The sequence below is a fragment of the Corythoichthys intestinalis genome, chromosome 16 (assembly GCF_030265065.1).
Source record: "Corythoichthys intestinalis isolate RoL2023-P3 chromosome 16, ASM3026506v1, whole genome shotgun sequence".
NCBI classification, from domain to species: Eukaryota; Metazoa; Chordata; class Actinopteri; order Syngnathiformes; family Syngnathidae; genus Corythoichthys; species Corythoichthys intestinalis.
Window position 1 is genome coordinate 37,249,598 of NC_080410.1, and position 17,596 is coordinate 37,267,193.

Here is a 17,596-nt window from a genome sequence, read left to right on the forward strand (position 1 = left end):
CTCCCTACTTGCAGCTTGTCCTAAAAGTTCTCTAAAAGGTCTTCAGCTAGTCCAAAACGCAGCAGCACAACTTTTAACAGGAACCAATCGAAGAGAGCACATCACCCCTGTGCTCCAGGCCCTTCAGTGGCTTCCAGTTGAGTTTAGAATTAAATTTAAAATCCTCCTTCTAATATTTAAGACCATTAATGGGTTGGGGCAATCTTATCTCACCGATGCTCTGGTTCCATACCGCCCCAACAGAACACTCCGCTCTCAGAATGCAGGTCTACTGGTAGTTCCCAGGGTTTCTAAAAGTACCGTCGGAGCTAGAGCCTTTAGTCACCAAGCCCCTGTTTTATGGAATCAGCTTCCAGCTAATATTAAAGACGCCAAGACAGTCTGCACATTTAAGATTAGATTAAAAACGTTCCTATTCGACAAAGCTTATGGTCAGGCAAGTTGAAGTCGGAGTAGACTCACAGTTTAGTCTAAGCTGCACTAGAAGCTGTAATGCTGGGGGAAGTACAGCCACTGAGTTCTATCTCCTTTTTCTCAACTCTACCTACCACTTGTCTTATTTTATTTCTATTTTCCAATGTTAATATCTAGTTGTCTAGTCTCTTCATTACTAGTCACCCGGTGTCCCCTTTCCTATTTTTCAGCTGCAGCCTCCTGACTGTCCGGACCCCTGGCTGGATGGACGTCCTCGTTGCTACCCCAGTCTCATCTGGCTAGATGGACCTTTTCTTGTTCCTTTACTCCACTGCATCTTTACGGACTGTAACTTCGCCTGCTAATTCCCATTAGCAGTCCTGGTGCTTCCTGTCTATCCGTCCTGGGAGTGGATCTCTCCTGACTGTGGTACTCCCCGAGGTTTCTCATTTTCTCCCAAAGACTCTGGAGTTTTTAGAGTTTTTCCTTGCCGACATGGAGGGTCTAAGGATGGGGGATGCCCAGGACTTGAACTTTATTTATTCATCTTTGTTTGCTTCATTTGCTGTTTCTGATTGTGTATCATATTGCCTCTGCAAAGCCCTTTGAGACAACCTTGTTGTGATTTAGGGCTATACAAATAAAATAAAATTAAATTGAATTGAACTGGGAAGGACCGGTGTCAATGCGCATTTTTCGCTAGTAGGGAATGGCAATCCAAATTACCGTATTGGCCCGAATATAAGACGGCCCTAATTATAAGACGACCCCCTCTTTTTCAAAACTCAAGTTTAAAAAAAGACTTTTTGAACACCAAATTAAATTTTTATACAGAAATAATTACAGTACATCTGAAACAAATGATTATAACAATGTATTTGAGAGAAAAAGCATTTTATTTTGCCTCACTAAAATCTTAATATCTGAACATTTAAATATGTAAACTAAAGTGCAATCACATTCGGAAATAAATGGCTTCTGGCTTTTGAAATGTAAATAAACCAATCTATTGTGATAAAACAACAAAATTGCAATAACCGCAATAACCGTCAAAGTGAGGTCTAACTGTAACTGTAGTCTTGAAACAAATCTGAATAAGGAAAAACATTGCAATAAAATAATGCAAACTGGTTAAACTTGAGAGTAGCTGAGATCTGTCATGACAGAACATGACTCCTCTAGTTCAGCATTCGCTTCAATGGTATCTGGCGCCATCTAGCGTCGTGAATGGGTATAATGTCTAGACCCCGAATATAAGACGACTCCCACTTTTTCAACCTTATTTCAATGCAAAAAACACAGTCTTATATTCGGGCCAATACGGGTAATTGGATGTTTAGTGCCATCAGTGGCAGCCAATGAGTTGATGTTAGCACTGATCGTGGTACTTGGAGAAGTGGTACTTGCTATAAAATGTTTGAGAACCACTGCTCAAGAACCAATTATAAACTATTTGAAAATGTTTTCTTAAAATAAAAATCTGAAAACAAATTTGCTACACAAAAGCCTTACGTGTTCTCATGTACAGAAAAAAATGAAAGGTGCATTAATAGTTTAAAAGCATAGACTTTGCGCACCGCTGGGTTTGCTGCGAGACAGGTGGAGGATGAAGGGCTGCACACTCTTGCCGGCCGCCGTGGCGTTGGGCCTCCCCGGCCAGCAGAAGTCGCTGAGCGGGGCCACAGCCTCTCCGGCAAAGTCATTGGTTGACAGCCAGTCGTAGTCCATTACGGTGAATGTCAAGCAGGCGAATCTGTGCCTGTACTGTTCAGGGCTCACGTGGCTGCATGTGATAAATGATGATTGTTTATCTAAGTAAAATCATCTCAGGATTAGACTTCATAAGGGCAATGTTACACCCAAGGGCGTAGGTTTGGCCTCAAAATTGGTAGGGACGCTATAACAGCATAATCTGCATGTACACTTTTTGCTGGGGACGGGACATTAATAAAACCAAACAGATTAAGTGAACGGGGGTCAGGGCTACATATCTTACAAATATGCTGATGTGTGTAAAAAGTAAAAAAGTTAAAATTTGTATTTTGGGGGAAATCCCACTGTCTTCTTAAAAAGGAAATTTACAGTAGTTGTGTTTTTTTTTTTTTGGGGGGGGGGGGGTACAGTACAGGAGGAATGTCAGCTGCAGGTTGGCTAGTTCACACAGTTTAATGTTATGCTAACTGTGATGCAAGTCGGACTTTCAGCTAGCCCCCAAAAAATGTCCCTCGTCTTAAAGGGGGTGGAGGAGGCGTCATGTTGACATGTATTTCTGTCGGGGTTGTGTGAGTGTGCGTGTTTTGTTCGTTCTAGTCATCACTCATCAGCCAATCAAACGTGCGTTTGCGGGGGGAAAAAATGGACCGGCACATTCAGCAAGTGAAAAAGGGTACATCGGGGCAAATAAGTATTTAGTTTATCCCAAGAAGATATGAAGACTGGGGACTACAAGGTCAACTAAAATATTCTTTTTGTTTTTGGGGCACATGTATACATTAGGGCAAATAAGTTTTTAGTCAACCATCAATTGTGCAAGATCTCCTACTTGAAAAGATTAGAGAGGCCTGTAATTGTCAACATGGGTAAACCTCAACCATGACAGACAGAATGTGGGAAAAAAAACAAAAAAAATCACATTTTGATTTTTTTAAAGAATTTATTTCCAAAATAGAGTGGAAAATAAGTACTTGGTCACCTACAAACAAGCAAGATTTCTGGCTGTCAAAGAGGTCTAACTTCTTCTAACGAGGTCTAACGAGGCTCCAATCGTTACCTGTATTAATGGCACCTGTTTTAACTCATTATCGGTATAAAAGACACCTGTCCCCAATCTCAGTCAGTCACACGCCAAACTCCACTATGGCCAACACCAAAGAGCTGTCGAAGGACACCAGAGACAAAATTGTAGACCGACACCAGGCTGGGAAGACTGAATCTGCAATAGGTAAAACGCTTAGTGTAAAGAAATCAACTGTGGGAGGAATTATTAGAAAATGGAAGACATACAAGACCACTGATAATTCCCCTTGATCTGGGGCTCCATGCAAGATCTCACACCGTGGCGTCAAAAAGATGACAAGAACGGTGAGCAAAAATCCCAGAACCACATAGGGGGACCTAGTGAATGACCTACAGAGAGCTGGGACCACAGTAACAAAGGCAGTAACACAATGCACTGCCAAAGACTCAAATCCTGCACTGCCAGACATGTCCCCCTGCTGAAGCCAGTACACGTCCAGGCCCGTCTGCGGTTCGCTAGAGAGCATTTTGATGATCCGGAAGAGGACTGGGAGAATGTGTTATGGTCATATGAAACCAAAATAGAACTTTTTTGGTAGAAACACAGGTTCTCGTGTTTGGAGGAGAAAGAATACTGAATTGCATCTGAAGAACACCGTACCCACTGTGAAGCATGGGAGTGGAAACATGCTTTGGGGCTGTTTTTCTGCAAAGGGACCAGGACGACGGATCTGTGTAAAGGAAAGAATAAATGGGGCCATGTATCGAGAGATTTTGAGTGAAAATCTCCTTCCATCAGCAAGGGCATTGAAGATGAGACTTGGCTGGGTCTTTCAGATTGACATTTGCCACGTTTACATGGAGCCAAATATTCCAATTACAATCGGAATATATGTTCAAACCGAATAAATGTGTTCCATATAAACACCTCATTCGGAATGAACAGGCCCAAACCGAATGGAATTTCATTCCGATTCACAGGGGTGGAATATTCCTTTTCCCAAACCGATTAGAAGTAAAATTATATCATGTAAACAGGGAAGCGGAATGGTGTCTGGCTGCGTTCTTTCTGCGCATGCTCCGTACTGACGTGGTGACGTCACTTGGTGACGTAAGTAACGTCACTTGCAACATGGCTTCCAAGCACACGCACAGCACACCCACACAACTTTTTAAATGAACGACGTATCATTCTGAAGTTTTGTTTCCACTCGAAAAGTTAAAACAGCAGCTGATCTGACGATCGATCTCCATGTTTTGCAACGTGACGCTTTGTTTTGATTAATCTGCGCATGTCAGACGGCAGTTGTCAAACGTCCTTTCGGAATAAAGGCAGTCACATGTAAACGCTGGATTGGAATAGATGAAGTGACATGTAAACAGCTGATGTGAAATTTCCATTCGGAATGATTTGAATCGGTATGAATAAAAGTCAGCATGTAAACGTGGCTAATGATCCCAAACACACAGCCAGGGCAACAAAGGAGTGGCTTCGTAAGAAACATTTCAAGGTCCTGGAGTGGCCTAGCCAGTCTCCAGATCTCAACCCCATAGAAAATCTGTGGAGGGAGTTGAAAGTCCGTGTTGCCCAACGACAGCCCCAAAACATCACTGCTCTAGAGGAGATCTGTTTGGAGGAATTGGCCAAAATACCAGCAACAGTGTGTGAAAAGCTTGTGAAGAGTTACAGAAAACATTTCCATCTGTTATTGCCAGCAAAGGGTACATAACAAAGTATTGAGATAAAGTTTTGGTATTGACCAAATACTTGTTTTCCACAATGATTTCCAAATTTGTTAAAAATCAAACAATGTGATTTTCTGTTTTTCTTTTCCACATTCTGTCTCTCATGGTTGAGGTTTACCCATGTTAACAAATACAGGCCTCTCTAATATTTTCAAGTTGGAGAACTTGCACAATTAGTGGTTGACTAAATACTTATTTGCCCCACTGCAAATGTAAGTCTGAACATAATGAAAATACACTAATTCACTGAATAATGGAAGGGCCAATTTTATTCATACAACATATGGGAAGACATAAATTATCATCATTGATAATTATCATCTATTATAATCGTTATATAATTCAAATAAGGTTGCTTAAAAGTTGGTGGGGACAATTTGAGCATCCTGAAAAGTTGGTAGTGTTATGTCCCTACCGTCCCTATGCAAATCTACGCCCTTGGTTACACCGCTATAACAATACAACAAAACAATCGGTTTTAAACCTTCCAAACCTCACAAAATCAAACTATTGTCGTTGATTTTTCAAAATATGTCCATAGGGATCCCTAATAAATTGGCAAAAGTTGTCAATGCATACAATATTTTTTTAGGACTCATTGGCCAATGAGTTTATTATCTTTACCTTTTATACCTTCGTCAAACTGCCCAAAATACACTCCTCCTCTTTAATTACTATTACCTTTGGTTTCATAATCCAATATAATCCTCCGACTAAAGTAACACTGCTAATAATAGGTGGAGATAAAGGGTAGAAAGGGAGTGACCTTTGCAAAGACGAAATGGAGTGGTGAAGCAATAACAATTTTTAAAGCACATAAGCCCCCACGGCATGACCTTTAAATGACACGGGCTGGAACAAGAACTCACAAGTAGAAGAGCTCGTCAAACACTGGGTGTAACGTCTTCAGCTTCACCTGCGTTCGCTGGCTCTTGGCCAGCGGGAAGAGGTGGTGTGGACAAAGCTCTACAATGACGAACGGGTCGCTAAGACCTGATAATCAAAAGCAGAAGCAAAATTCACTTGTCATGAGGAATGGATCCGAAATAAATCAGAATACACAAAATAAATAAATAACATCTAACCCATTTAAATGTGATCATGCTGAATTTCGAAATTACATGCAGTTCACAGCTCCACGTGCTGTGAGGCGCTAAAATGTCAGATATAATTAGAGCAAAGAACATGCGGCTATAAGAAAGAAATCTAGCTGAACTTCAAGGTGCAGACATACTGGTAAAGGGAACAACAGACAGAAAGACTTGTAGTTCTTACAAGAAGAGGTTAGTTAGGTAGTTATAATAATTTGGTATTCAAACTAGAGTTGTTCCGATCATGTTTTTTTGCTCCCGACCCGATCCCGATCGTTTTAGTTTGAGTATCTGCCGATATTTCCCGATCCGATTGCTTTTTTTTTGCTCCCGATTCAATTCCAATCATTCCCGATAATTTTTCCCGATCATATACATTTTGGCAATGCATTTTAAAAAAAATAATAAAACTCGGACGAATATATACATTCAACATACAGTACATATGTACTGTATTTGTTTATTTTGACAATAAATCCTCAAGATGGCATTTACATTATTAACATTCTTTCTGTGAGAGGGATCCACGGATAGAAAGACTTGTGACTTTGTATATTGTGACTAAATATTGCCATCTAGTGTATTTGTTGAGCTTTCAGTAAATGATACTGTAGCCATGCCCAAATGCATGATGGGAAGTGGAACCATGACTGTGCGTAGTGCTACCAATTGATATATCTTCTCTGTGTTGGGAAATAACATAAGGTGTTAAGAAAAACATCAATTGCTACCTTGCTTCCCCACATTGCTTCCCATGATATTTGTAATCGTAGGGAGAGGGATTGTAAGGTTTTAGCCAATTTAAAAAAAGGCTCCAAAGGCTGCCAAAATTCACTCTACTCATTTTACGCTGCCTTTTATCTCTCTATATAGGTAAAACGGCGCCATTACAGATTGAGCGCGTCAATGCGTGGGTGGGTCGTGCAGCGCATGCATTAATTGCGTTAAATATTTTAACGTGATTCATTTTTTTAAAAATTAATTACCGCCATTATCGGGATAAATTTGATAACCCTACCTTAAGCCTAAACTAAAGACTCTGGATGAGTGTAACATATTATGTTTGTAACGTTAAATTCAATTAGAAAACGATTTGATTAAAAAAAAATATATATATATTTTAAAAAATCATGGCCGATATTTTTATTGCCGATTCCGATACTTTGAAAATGACGTGATCGGACCCAGGATGCGGATCGATCGGGACATCTCTAATTCAAACCCCTCTAAATGTTTTCGTTTTCGTCGCCATTGTTGTTGAAGATGCAATGCACTCTGTGCGGTGACTTCACTGGGCAGCGCTGCCATACTTCCACTATGTCACTCGTTAGCTACATAAACATGTCGTCGGTTCTGCCCTTCCAATTTGAATCGGAGCGGAAAAGTGATGAGTAGGACAACACTGGCGATATTTCACAAAATGAGCAGCAATTAAATGAAGGTCTCCTGCGGGATTCAAACCCGCGTTTCCCGTGCGACAGATGAGCGTGTAGATCACAGGACTAAGGCTATGGACTAGGCACTAGGTACTAGAGGTGTGCATCGGCACTGCCCTCACGATTCGATTCGATTACGATTCGGAGGGCCACGATTCGATTCGATTACGATTCGGAGGGCCACGATTCGATTCGATTCAGAGGGCCACGATACGATTCGGTTCGATTCGGCAATGCATCACGATGCATTAAAGCCTGGGATGCATTAAAATGCTAAAGCCAAGCATATTTTTCGTGAATCATGAGGCAACACAAGCGGTCAGACATTAAACAACTTTTTATAGGCTCTTGTGTCATTGTTGGTTGTAGTCAAATGAAAATAGTAATATATATAAAAAAAAATAAAAAAAAACATCACAGCATTTAATTAGTGCTTTGAATGAGACCAGGGATTTCTTTTTTTTTTTTTTTTTTTTTTTTTTTACACACAGTAGCAGCCTTTCATTTTTTACACACCGCATAAGTTTGGTCAAGTTTCCCACCAACCTCATAGAAGCCAAAATGTCTCCATATGCCTGCTTTCAATGTCTTTGGTGCGTCAATAATCTTTCGCGCTCCCTCTTTCTCCGCTTCAGCCATTATTGTTATGTCTTATCTCTCTGCTTTCTCGATTGCCACTGCGCAATTGCGCATGTCTGTGATGTTACTCCCGTGAGGAAACCGATTTGGGTTCCTCGTCCCCCCTGCATTGCTTGTACAGTAGCTCCCTCTACAGGTAAACATGAGAATAATAATACAAATGGGGAAACCAAATCCATTGCATCACCAGAAGATTTTTGAACGGACTTATATATTTTAATATGTGCTGAATCGATTCGGCTTGTTGCCCGCATCGAATCGCATCGTCCATGGCCCGCATCGGGATGCATCGCCGCATCGATTATTGTTGACACCAGTACTAGGTACTATAGTCACAGAAAGTAGAGAACAATAACTTAGGGATTGCATTAAAGGTTTTAATGAACACACAAAGAAATCATGAAAAGGGAGACACAAAAAGGGTCCATGACAGTAGGTTAGGATCAATTACAAAAACAAAAACAAAAAAAAAACAAACAAAAAAAAAGGCGGCAAGCCGCCTAGGATCAGTTTAAAGAAACTGCTGATGAGCTGGAATTGGATGCAGGTAAAGCGTTGGGAACTCATCCTACATCTCTGTAACAAAACCAGCAGCAAAATGTGACAAAATCATGCCAGACGTCCTACTCGCTTCGCTTGCTAGCTAGCACAACTTTTCTCCCAGCCCAATCCAATCGCGTCATCACCCCCAGCGTGCATTGCGCGCGTAAAACATGGCGCCCTCCGTAGGTCAAAACATGTACTAAATATTATAGATTTTTAAATCAATGACAATAATATACAGTGCCCTCCATAATTATTGGCACCCCTGGTTAAGATGGTTAAGACGGTCCCAGTTGAAGCCTGGGACCGTGTACTTTGGTCAGATGAGACCAAGATTGAGCTTTTTGGCAACAAACACTCTAAGTGGGTCTGGCATGCCACAAAAAGCTGAAAAGCACCTCATACCCACTGTGAAGTATGGGGGTGGGTCAGTGATACTGTGGGGCTGTTTTGCTTCCAAAGGCCCTGGGAACCTTGTTTGGGTGCAAGGCATCATGAATGCTTTGAAATACCAGGACATTTTAAATCAAAATCTGTTGCCCTCTACCCGAAAGCTGAAGATGTGTCGTCACTGGGTCTTTCAGCAAGACAATGACCCTAAATATATGGCCAAATCTACACAGAAATGGTTCACCAGACACAAAATCAAGGTCTTCCCACGGCCATCTCAGTCCCCAGACCTTGTTTTGTTGGCAAAAGGGGGTTGTACAAAGTATTAACACCAGGGGTGCTAATAATTGTGACACACATTATTTGATGTCAAATAATTTTTTCTTTATGTGGGATTTTTTCCCCACTGAATAAATGCACTTGTATTGAAGGTTGGATTTTTCTCTTTTTTTCCATTAAAATCCCATATTATTTGAATAAAAAAAAATATTAAAAGCTAAAAAACACATCTTAACCAGGGGTGCCAATAAATATGGAGGGCACTGTATGTGTTTCTAATAACATATTTTAATATAAGAAAACAATTTCTGCTTATTACAGTCTACAAGTCTTTAAGTCCGAGGTTCCCAATAAAACTGATCAAAACAGTTCCTTCCAAAACTGGTTACTAACTCATTGTGTGCCACTCACGAGCCACTTCTCCACTAAGTTTTTTTACATTGACCATACAGTAACTTTCGAATATTACCACTTACAACACAGAAACAAGTCATATATAGCAACATATAGCAACGATTGTTGCTATATGTGCACTCTTCTTCAGATGACACTTCGCTTTTACCATTTGCATCCAGCGCCATAATGTCAGCAGCGTGCAGGATTTCCACAGTCAGCCTCTGCTCAGGCGCATCGTAGTAGCACTTGACACTTATACGACCGAAGCGTGTGTGTTTGAGGGTTTTCTGCAACAGACACACAAACAAAACATCTCTGAGTCTCATTAGTATATCTCACAGCCAAGATAAAAGCCCCCATGGGTTGAGGGCAGGTGATATATGCACATTTTGGGTGCTTATTTGGAAAAATCTGCACAATCTAATGACATCCAATACAGAAGACGCACATGGTTGTATATGGCTGCATCCAACTGAACATGCTTTGGAATACCCCTAGCATTCATTTCACTCTGACTGATATTAACAGCAGAATTGGGATACTCTACTATCATATGGATAAAGTTTTTAGAAAACAACATAAAACTGACATATGCGTGCAACGAAAACAAAGGTCTGGCGTTCAGATCGATGCCCGGCCATGCGGAACGCACCTGCAGGGAGATCTTTTCCAGGTAGTACTGTTCGATCAGCTCGAAGGAGGAACATTTGTTCAGCTTTAGCTCCTCCTCCAGAGCCTTGAGGGACATGTTTACAAGAAGGACAAAGATGCAAGATTTTCTGTGTTTTGCTCATTTAATTCATTTTAATAAAACAAGATGTGTATTTTTTTCATAATAAAAATATAAATATAATTTAAAAAACATTTTGACCATAAATACACACCTTTTTAATATTTTACATACAGTGGGGCAAATAAGTATTTAGTCAACCACTAATCGTGCAAGTTCTCCCACTTGAAAATATTAGAGAGGCCTGTAATTGTCAACATGGGTAAACCTCAACCATGAAAGACAGAATGTGAAAAAAAAAAACAGAAAATCACATTGTTTGATTTTTAACGAATTTGGAAATCATTGTGGAAAACAAGTATTTGGTCAATACCAAAAGTTTATCTCAATACTTTGTTATGTACCCTTTGCTGGCAATAACGGAGGGAAACGTTTTCTTTAACTCTTCACAAGCTTTTCACACACTGTTGCTGGTATTTTGGCCAATTCCTCCATGTAGATCTCCTCTAGAGCAGTGATGTTTTGGGGCTGTCGTTGGGCAACACGGACTTTCAACTCCCTCCACAGATTTTCTATGGGGTTGAGATCTGGAGACTGGCTAGGCCACTCCAGGACTTTGAAATGCTTCTTATGAAGCCACTCCTTTATTGCCCCGGCTGTGTGTTTGGGATCAGACCCAGTCACGTCTCATCTTCAATGCCCTTGCTGATGGAAGGACATTTTCACTCAAAATCTCTCGATACATGGCCCCATTCATTCTTTCCTTTACACAGATCAGTCGTCCTGGTCCCTTTGCAGAAAAACAGCCCCAAAGCATGATGTTTCCACCCCCATGCTTCACAGCGGGTATGGTGTTCTTTGGATGCAATTCAGTATTATTTCTCCTCCAAACACGACAACCTGTGTTTCTACCAAAAAGTTCTATTTTGGTTTCATCTGACCATAACACATTCTCCCAGTCTTCTTCTGGATCATCCAAATGCTCTCTAGCGAACCGCAGACGGGCCTGGACGTGTACTGGCTTCAGCAGGGGGACACGTCTGGCAGTGCAGGATTTGAGTCCCTGGCGGCGCATTGTGTTACTGATAGTAGCCTTTGTTACTGTGGTCCCAGCCTTCTTTAGGTCCTTCACTAGGTCCCCCCGTGTGGTTCTGGGATTTTTGCTCACTGTTCTTGTTATAATTTTGACGCCACAGGAAGAGATCTTGCATGGAGCCCCAGATCGAGGGAGATTATCAGTGCTCTTGTATGTCTTCCATTTTCTAGTAATTGCTCCCACAGTTGATGTCTTTACACCAAGCGTTTTACCTATCGCAGATTCAGTCTTCCCAGCCTGGTGCAGGTCTACAATTTTGTCTCTGGTGTCCTTCGACTTGCCTGGCTCTGCCAGACTGTTCTCCCTGTATTTTTCAAACACTGAGAGTATAGTCTGGGAACCAGCCCATTAAAGGCCTCTCGAGCAGGTACAAAATCAATCGACAAATCAGATTCGTTTATTTGCGTGACGTGTTCTTAACGAGCAACGTCACTCTTGTGCGTTGAAAGTCGTCTCCTCAACAACACAGATTGTGACGGAAGAGCCGAGAATATGTTCCAATCCACGGTAAAATCAGTTTTAAAATACCAAAAACACATCGACACGAGTCATTGACAACAGTCTGTCTCGCGCTAGCCATGTTGAATAAACTCCGTTCTCTTCGTATGTTTACTTCTGCGCGCAAGTCCCTCGTCCTTCCTCGTCATTTTACTAACGTCACGTCTGCCTGTCGCTGATTGGTCCACTCCGCTGTCTGTTTGCTGTGGCTTGCTCCGCACTGGAAATTGTATCCGCGTGAATGGTGGCCAGACTCAATAGCTGGAACAGCGGTGAGTCTGGTGTACCAGGCAATCCTTCGACAGCTCTTTGGTCTTGGCCACAGTGGAGTTTGGAGTGTGACTGACTGAGCTTGTGGATAGGTGTCTTTTATACCGATAGTGAGTTAAAACGGGTGCCATCAATACAGGTAACAAGTGGAGCCTCGTTAGACCTCGTTAGAAGAAGTTAGACCTCTTTGACAGCCAGAAATCTTGTTTGTAGGTGACCAAATACTTATTTTCCACTCTAATTTGGAAATAAATTCTTTAAAAATCAAACAATGTGATTTTCTGTTTTTTTCCCACATTCTGACTTGAGGTTTACCAATGTTGACAATTACAGGCCTCTCTAATCTTTTCAAGTAGGAAAACTTGCACAATTGGTGGTTGACTAAAAACTTATTTGCCCTAATGTATACATGTGCCCCAAAAACAAAAATAATATTTTAGTTGACCTTGTAGTCCCCAGTCTTCATATCTTCTTGGGATAAACCATTTCCTTGGAGGAATTGCAATAAGGTCTATAAAAGAAAAAAAATCTTGTCACTTAATACATTCACACACACAGCATCAAACTTTGTGGTAAAATTCCTCTCGGGAAAAAAGAGCTGAACTGACCTCTACAGTGTACTGGAATCGGTTGTAGAACTCCACCTGGACGCCTCGGTTTTCTCTGACAGAGTCCAGGATCATGCGCAGAAGCAGCTCCCATAGGCTCTGCAGAACCCTAGTGTTAAACATATGATTTCCATAAAAACGGATCCTAATTGTTGGGTTTCTGGAGTCCCCAATCACCCACCATTTTTGCAAATTCAAAAAAACAATATATATATACACAGTAATTTCTATACTATAATATGCACCAATGCTTACTTGTAAAAAAAAAAAAAAAAAATTTGGGCTGTCAAACGATTAAAATTTTTAATCAAGTTAATTACAGCTTAAAAATTAATTAATCGTAATTAATTAATGTGTGTCCGTGTGGAAATGTAGTTCACAAACAAAAACAAAAAAAAAACTATTCACCTTCTCAACGAAACAAGAGAAACTCTTTACAAGGCTACAACAGAATTTACCCCTACTCCTTGAAATGGGTCCGTTGACAGAAGGACTGCCATTGTTGTGGTAATGTAGTACGTATAAGGGCCAAATAAAAGGTAAAAGGACTACAAGATGTAAGTCATACTATTGGTACGAGAAAAAAAAGTCGTATTATTATGTTTGTTAATATAGCTGTAATCAGCTACGTATTTTATGTATATGTACCGTTGCTGAGAGCCACGACATTAGCCTGGCTAATTAAATATTTCGGAGAGAGCTTTGTTATGGTTTTTCTTGGGGAAAAAAAAGGGGGGGGGGAATTCTCATTTGTCATGATGTGACGCTAGTTCGCCGTGGCACGACATTTGAGACTGTCCGACTCCAATGCAGCCAGCCACCACAGCTTCAAAAAATCCTGGGGGAAACCCTGCTAACATATTTACAACTCTCATAGCAAATTGCTCACACATAACTCCACAAACTGTAGCTGTAAATCTAATTACAAATGCACACACAAACATATATTAGCTGAAACAACTTACAGTCTTATGTGGGCCAAACCAGAGTGCAGCTATCCTTTATCCATGTCAGATGTCTGAGTCTGCTTCTTAGTTATACAAAGCGACAGTCCAGCCAGACCCAGCGCTGCCACCAGAGGGCAATGTATTCTCCATCATTAAACAAAATGCAATACTTTTTTGATAGTTATTTTGAGATTTAGGGGTACTTAAAGGGCTACTTCCGATTTACGCGGAAATTCGGGTTATGTCGCCAGCTTAGGAACAGAACTCGTTTGTAACCTGGGGACTACATGTACATACAGTTGTGGTCAAAAGTTTACATACACTTGTGAAGAACATAATGTCATGGCTCTCTTGAGTTTCCAGTTATTTCTACAACTCAATTTTTCTCAGATAGAGTGATTGGAACAGATACTTCTTTGTCACAAAAAACATTCATGAAGTTTGATTCTTTTATGACTTTATTATGGGTGAACAGAAAAAAGTGATCAAATCTGCTGGGTCAAAAATATACACACAGCAGCGCTAATATTTGGTAACATGTCCCTTGGCCATTTTCACTTTAGGCGCTTTTGGTAGCCATCCCCAACTTCTGGCAAAGTTCTGGTTGAATCTTTGACCACTCCTCTTGACAGAATTGGTGCAGTTCAGTTAAATTTGATGGCTTTCTGATATGGACTTGTTTCTTCAGCATTGTCCACAAGTTCTCAATGGGGTTTAAGTCAGGACTTTGGGAAGGCCATTCGAAAACCTTAAATCTAGCCTGATTTAGCCATTCCATTACCACTTTTGATGTGTGTTTGGGGTCATTGTCCTGTTGAAACACCCAACTGCGCCCAAGACCCAATCTTCTGGCTGATGACTTTAGGTTATCTTGAACAATTTGAAGCTAACCATCCTTCTTCATTATCCCATTAACTCTCTGTAAAGCACCAGTTCCATTGGGAGCAAAACAGCCCCACAGCATAATACTACCACCACCGTGCTTGACGGTAGGCATGGTGTACTTGGGGTTTAAGGCCTCACCTTTTTTCCTCCAAACATATTGCTGGGCATTGTGGCCAAACAGCTCGATTTTTGTTTCATCTGACCACAACTTTCCTCCAGAAGGTCTTATCTTTGTCCATGTGATCAGCAGCAAACTTCAGTCGAGCCTTAAGGTGCCGCTTTTGGAGCAAGGGCTTCCTTCTTGCACGGCAGCATCTCAGTCCATGGAGATGCAAAACACGGTTGACTGTGGACACTGACACCTGTGTTCCAGCAGCTTCTAATTCTTGGCAGATCTGCTTTTTGGTGATTCTCGGTTGAATCTTCACCCTCCTGACCAATTTTCTCTCAGCAGCAGGTGATAGCTTGCGTTTTCTTCCTGATCGTGGCAGTGACAAAACAGTGCCATGCACTTTATACTTACAAACAATTGTTTGCACTGTTGCTCTTGGGACCTGCAGCTGCTTTGAAATGGCTCCAAGTGACTTTCCTGACTTGTTCAAGTCAATGATTGTTCAAGTCAATAATCACTCCCAAGAAATTGCTAATTCGTGTTTTGCAGTATGTATATTTTTGACCCAGCAGATTTGATCACTTTTTCTGTTAACCCATAATAAAGTCATAAAAGAACCAAACTTCATGAATGTTTTTTTGTGACAAAGAAGTATCTGTTCCAATCACTCTATCGGAGAAAAATCAGAGTTGTAGAAATAACTGGAAACTCAAGAGAGCCATGACATTATGCTCTTCACAAGTGTATGTAAACTTTTGACCACAACTGTACATACATATATACTGTATATTAGGCATGTGCCGGTATGAGATTTTGACGGTACGATAACCGTGAGCAAAAATACCGCGGTTTCACGGTATTGCAATTATAGCTCCAAAATTTTGAGATGTATGGGTTTAAAAAAAAAAAAAAAAAAAATCCATTGAACAGGATTTTTTCAAAACATATTTGCAAATTGGAACATGAATATAATGTGAAAATAAATAAACAAAAAATAACAAATATTACATAAAATTAAAATAAATAGAACCTAGACTGTACCCACAGCTCAAGTTGCTCAATATTAGAGTAAGAACAAAATAATTGCTATAAAAAGTAAAAACACTTCTAAATAAAATTAAAAATATATACTGTATGACTTTTTTTTGAGGGGGGAAGCTCAAGTGAAGTTTCGCCATTTTCAGCCACTGTGTCAACTCTAGTCTACATGATGCCATGCCTTTGTGTTAAAAAGAACAAAGAATTCATAAGTTAATAAGTTAGTTAAAAATGTATAAGTTAGTTTTATAAATTAGTTAAAATGTAAATATTGTTGAGGAAAGGTTTCATCTAAAAAAAAAAGTGAGGAGTGAGACCTCCTCTCTCAATTAGCGATCTTTGACGCGATTCTTTTTCTTTCCCCCCTTCATTCAAGCTTTTCTCTCAGCGGCTGTGAGACATAAAAGAAGCTGCTCTCCCAGTTTAGCCTAGGCTAACATTCGTCTTTTTAAGTTTTAGTTTGTATATTGAATTTGAAAGGAAAATGTGTGTTTTGTTTTTGGCGAACTTTTTAATGGTGCTACTGCTATCCTGTTGAATCTAATCACACGTGGAAAAATACAATTGTACAACGTTTTAAATGTATTTATTTGTATATTTCACCACGATTTGAGAGCTCAATAAATTGAAGAAAAGTACGCCTTGTGTTTGGAGGATTTGTTTTTGGGTTTGCTGGCTGTTTAGTGACACTCACGGCAACAAACGAGAAGGGGTGAGCGGTGCCGCACCAAGCCACTTCGGCTGCATTTTGGCACATGAAAAATAGCGAATACCGCACTAAGGTATGATGGAAAATTTTAGTGGTTTTGAAACAGCGACGTTTTCACACCACGGTAAACCGTGAAACCGGTAACCGGCACATGTCTAATATGTATATATATATATGTATATATATATATATATATATATATATATATATATATATATATATATATATATATATATATATATATATATATGTATGTTTATTTATTTATCTATTTATATATATTATATAGCTCCATCAATAACCTGCTTGTAAAGAACAGGGTACAATTGGAGAGAGAAAAAAGCAGTCCGAAAAATACAGCAATCACGTCTATTTTTAATGTATAATTTGAATTTGGCCTTATCATCATGTTGTTTTAAGATTATGTGCTACCTTTGCAAATCACTGGCAGCACATACACACATCCTGGGGGAAAGCAATTAGGCAGAAAGGTATAATTATGAATCATAATAGTTGTGCTAATCATGCATTGTTCCTCTTAAAATACAAACATTTATAGTGAAGGGGAGGTGAGAGGCAGTAATTACCGTGTGAGGTTGTCCTTCACTAGTGTTTCCTTGAGGATGACCACAGTCTCCTGCAGGTATTTCATGAGGGGGTCCACGGCCTTGTCACGACAACATAAACACACACCCGGGTCACATGATGCAAAAATCCGCAAATCGATTTGAGGGCTTACATCGTCGTTGTTGATGGAGTCAGGAGACAAGCTGATGTGCTGGATGTAACGCCGAAGCTCAGGCATCATCTGCATAGCAACAATACTAGGTATCAAGGAGCAGTATACTACTGACCTCAAAATTTAATAGGCGTAATTTCCATTGTGATTTTTGTTAAAATCTATATGGCGGAAAACACTCAGGTGATTTGACTTCCGCTCTGAGACCCCCCAATTTGGCCAAATTTCAAAATTGGCCAATATGCATGTGTGATACAGCATTGGAAAGCGTAAAATCTCAATTTTGGGGGGGCA

At 40.2% G+C, this 17,596-nt stretch overlaps 1 protein-coding gene across 2 annotated transcripts in view; it reads right to left on the reverse strand.

Moving 5' to 3' along the window:
• The window catches only part of baiap3 (BAI1 associated protein 3), a 101,522-nt gene that overhangs the window by 5,472 nt on the left and 78,454 nt on the right, over nucleotides 1-17,596 (reverse strand). For both annotated transcript variants that reach the window (XM_057860724.1, XM_057860725.1), the window contains 8 exons: nucleotides 17,303-17,371; nucleotides 17,151-17,230; nucleotides 12,873-12,981; nucleotides 12,710-12,775; nucleotides 10,323-10,406; nucleotides 9,837-9,957; nucleotides 5,766-5,889; nucleotides 1,992-2,197 (listed from right to left, as the gene is read on the reverse strand). In XM_057860724.1, the coding sequence (XP_057716707.1) occupies nucleotides 1,992-2,197; nucleotides 5,766-5,889; nucleotides 9,837-9,957; nucleotides 10,323-10,406; nucleotides 12,710-12,775; nucleotides 12,873-12,981; nucleotides 17,151-17,230; nucleotides 17,303-17,371 (859 nt within the window). The remainder of the gene's footprint in view (nucleotides 1-1,991; nucleotides 2,198-5,765; nucleotides 5,890-9,836; nucleotides 9,958-10,322; nucleotides 10,407-12,709; nucleotides 12,776-12,872; nucleotides 12,982-17,150; nucleotides 17,231-17,302; nucleotides 17,372-17,596) is intronic.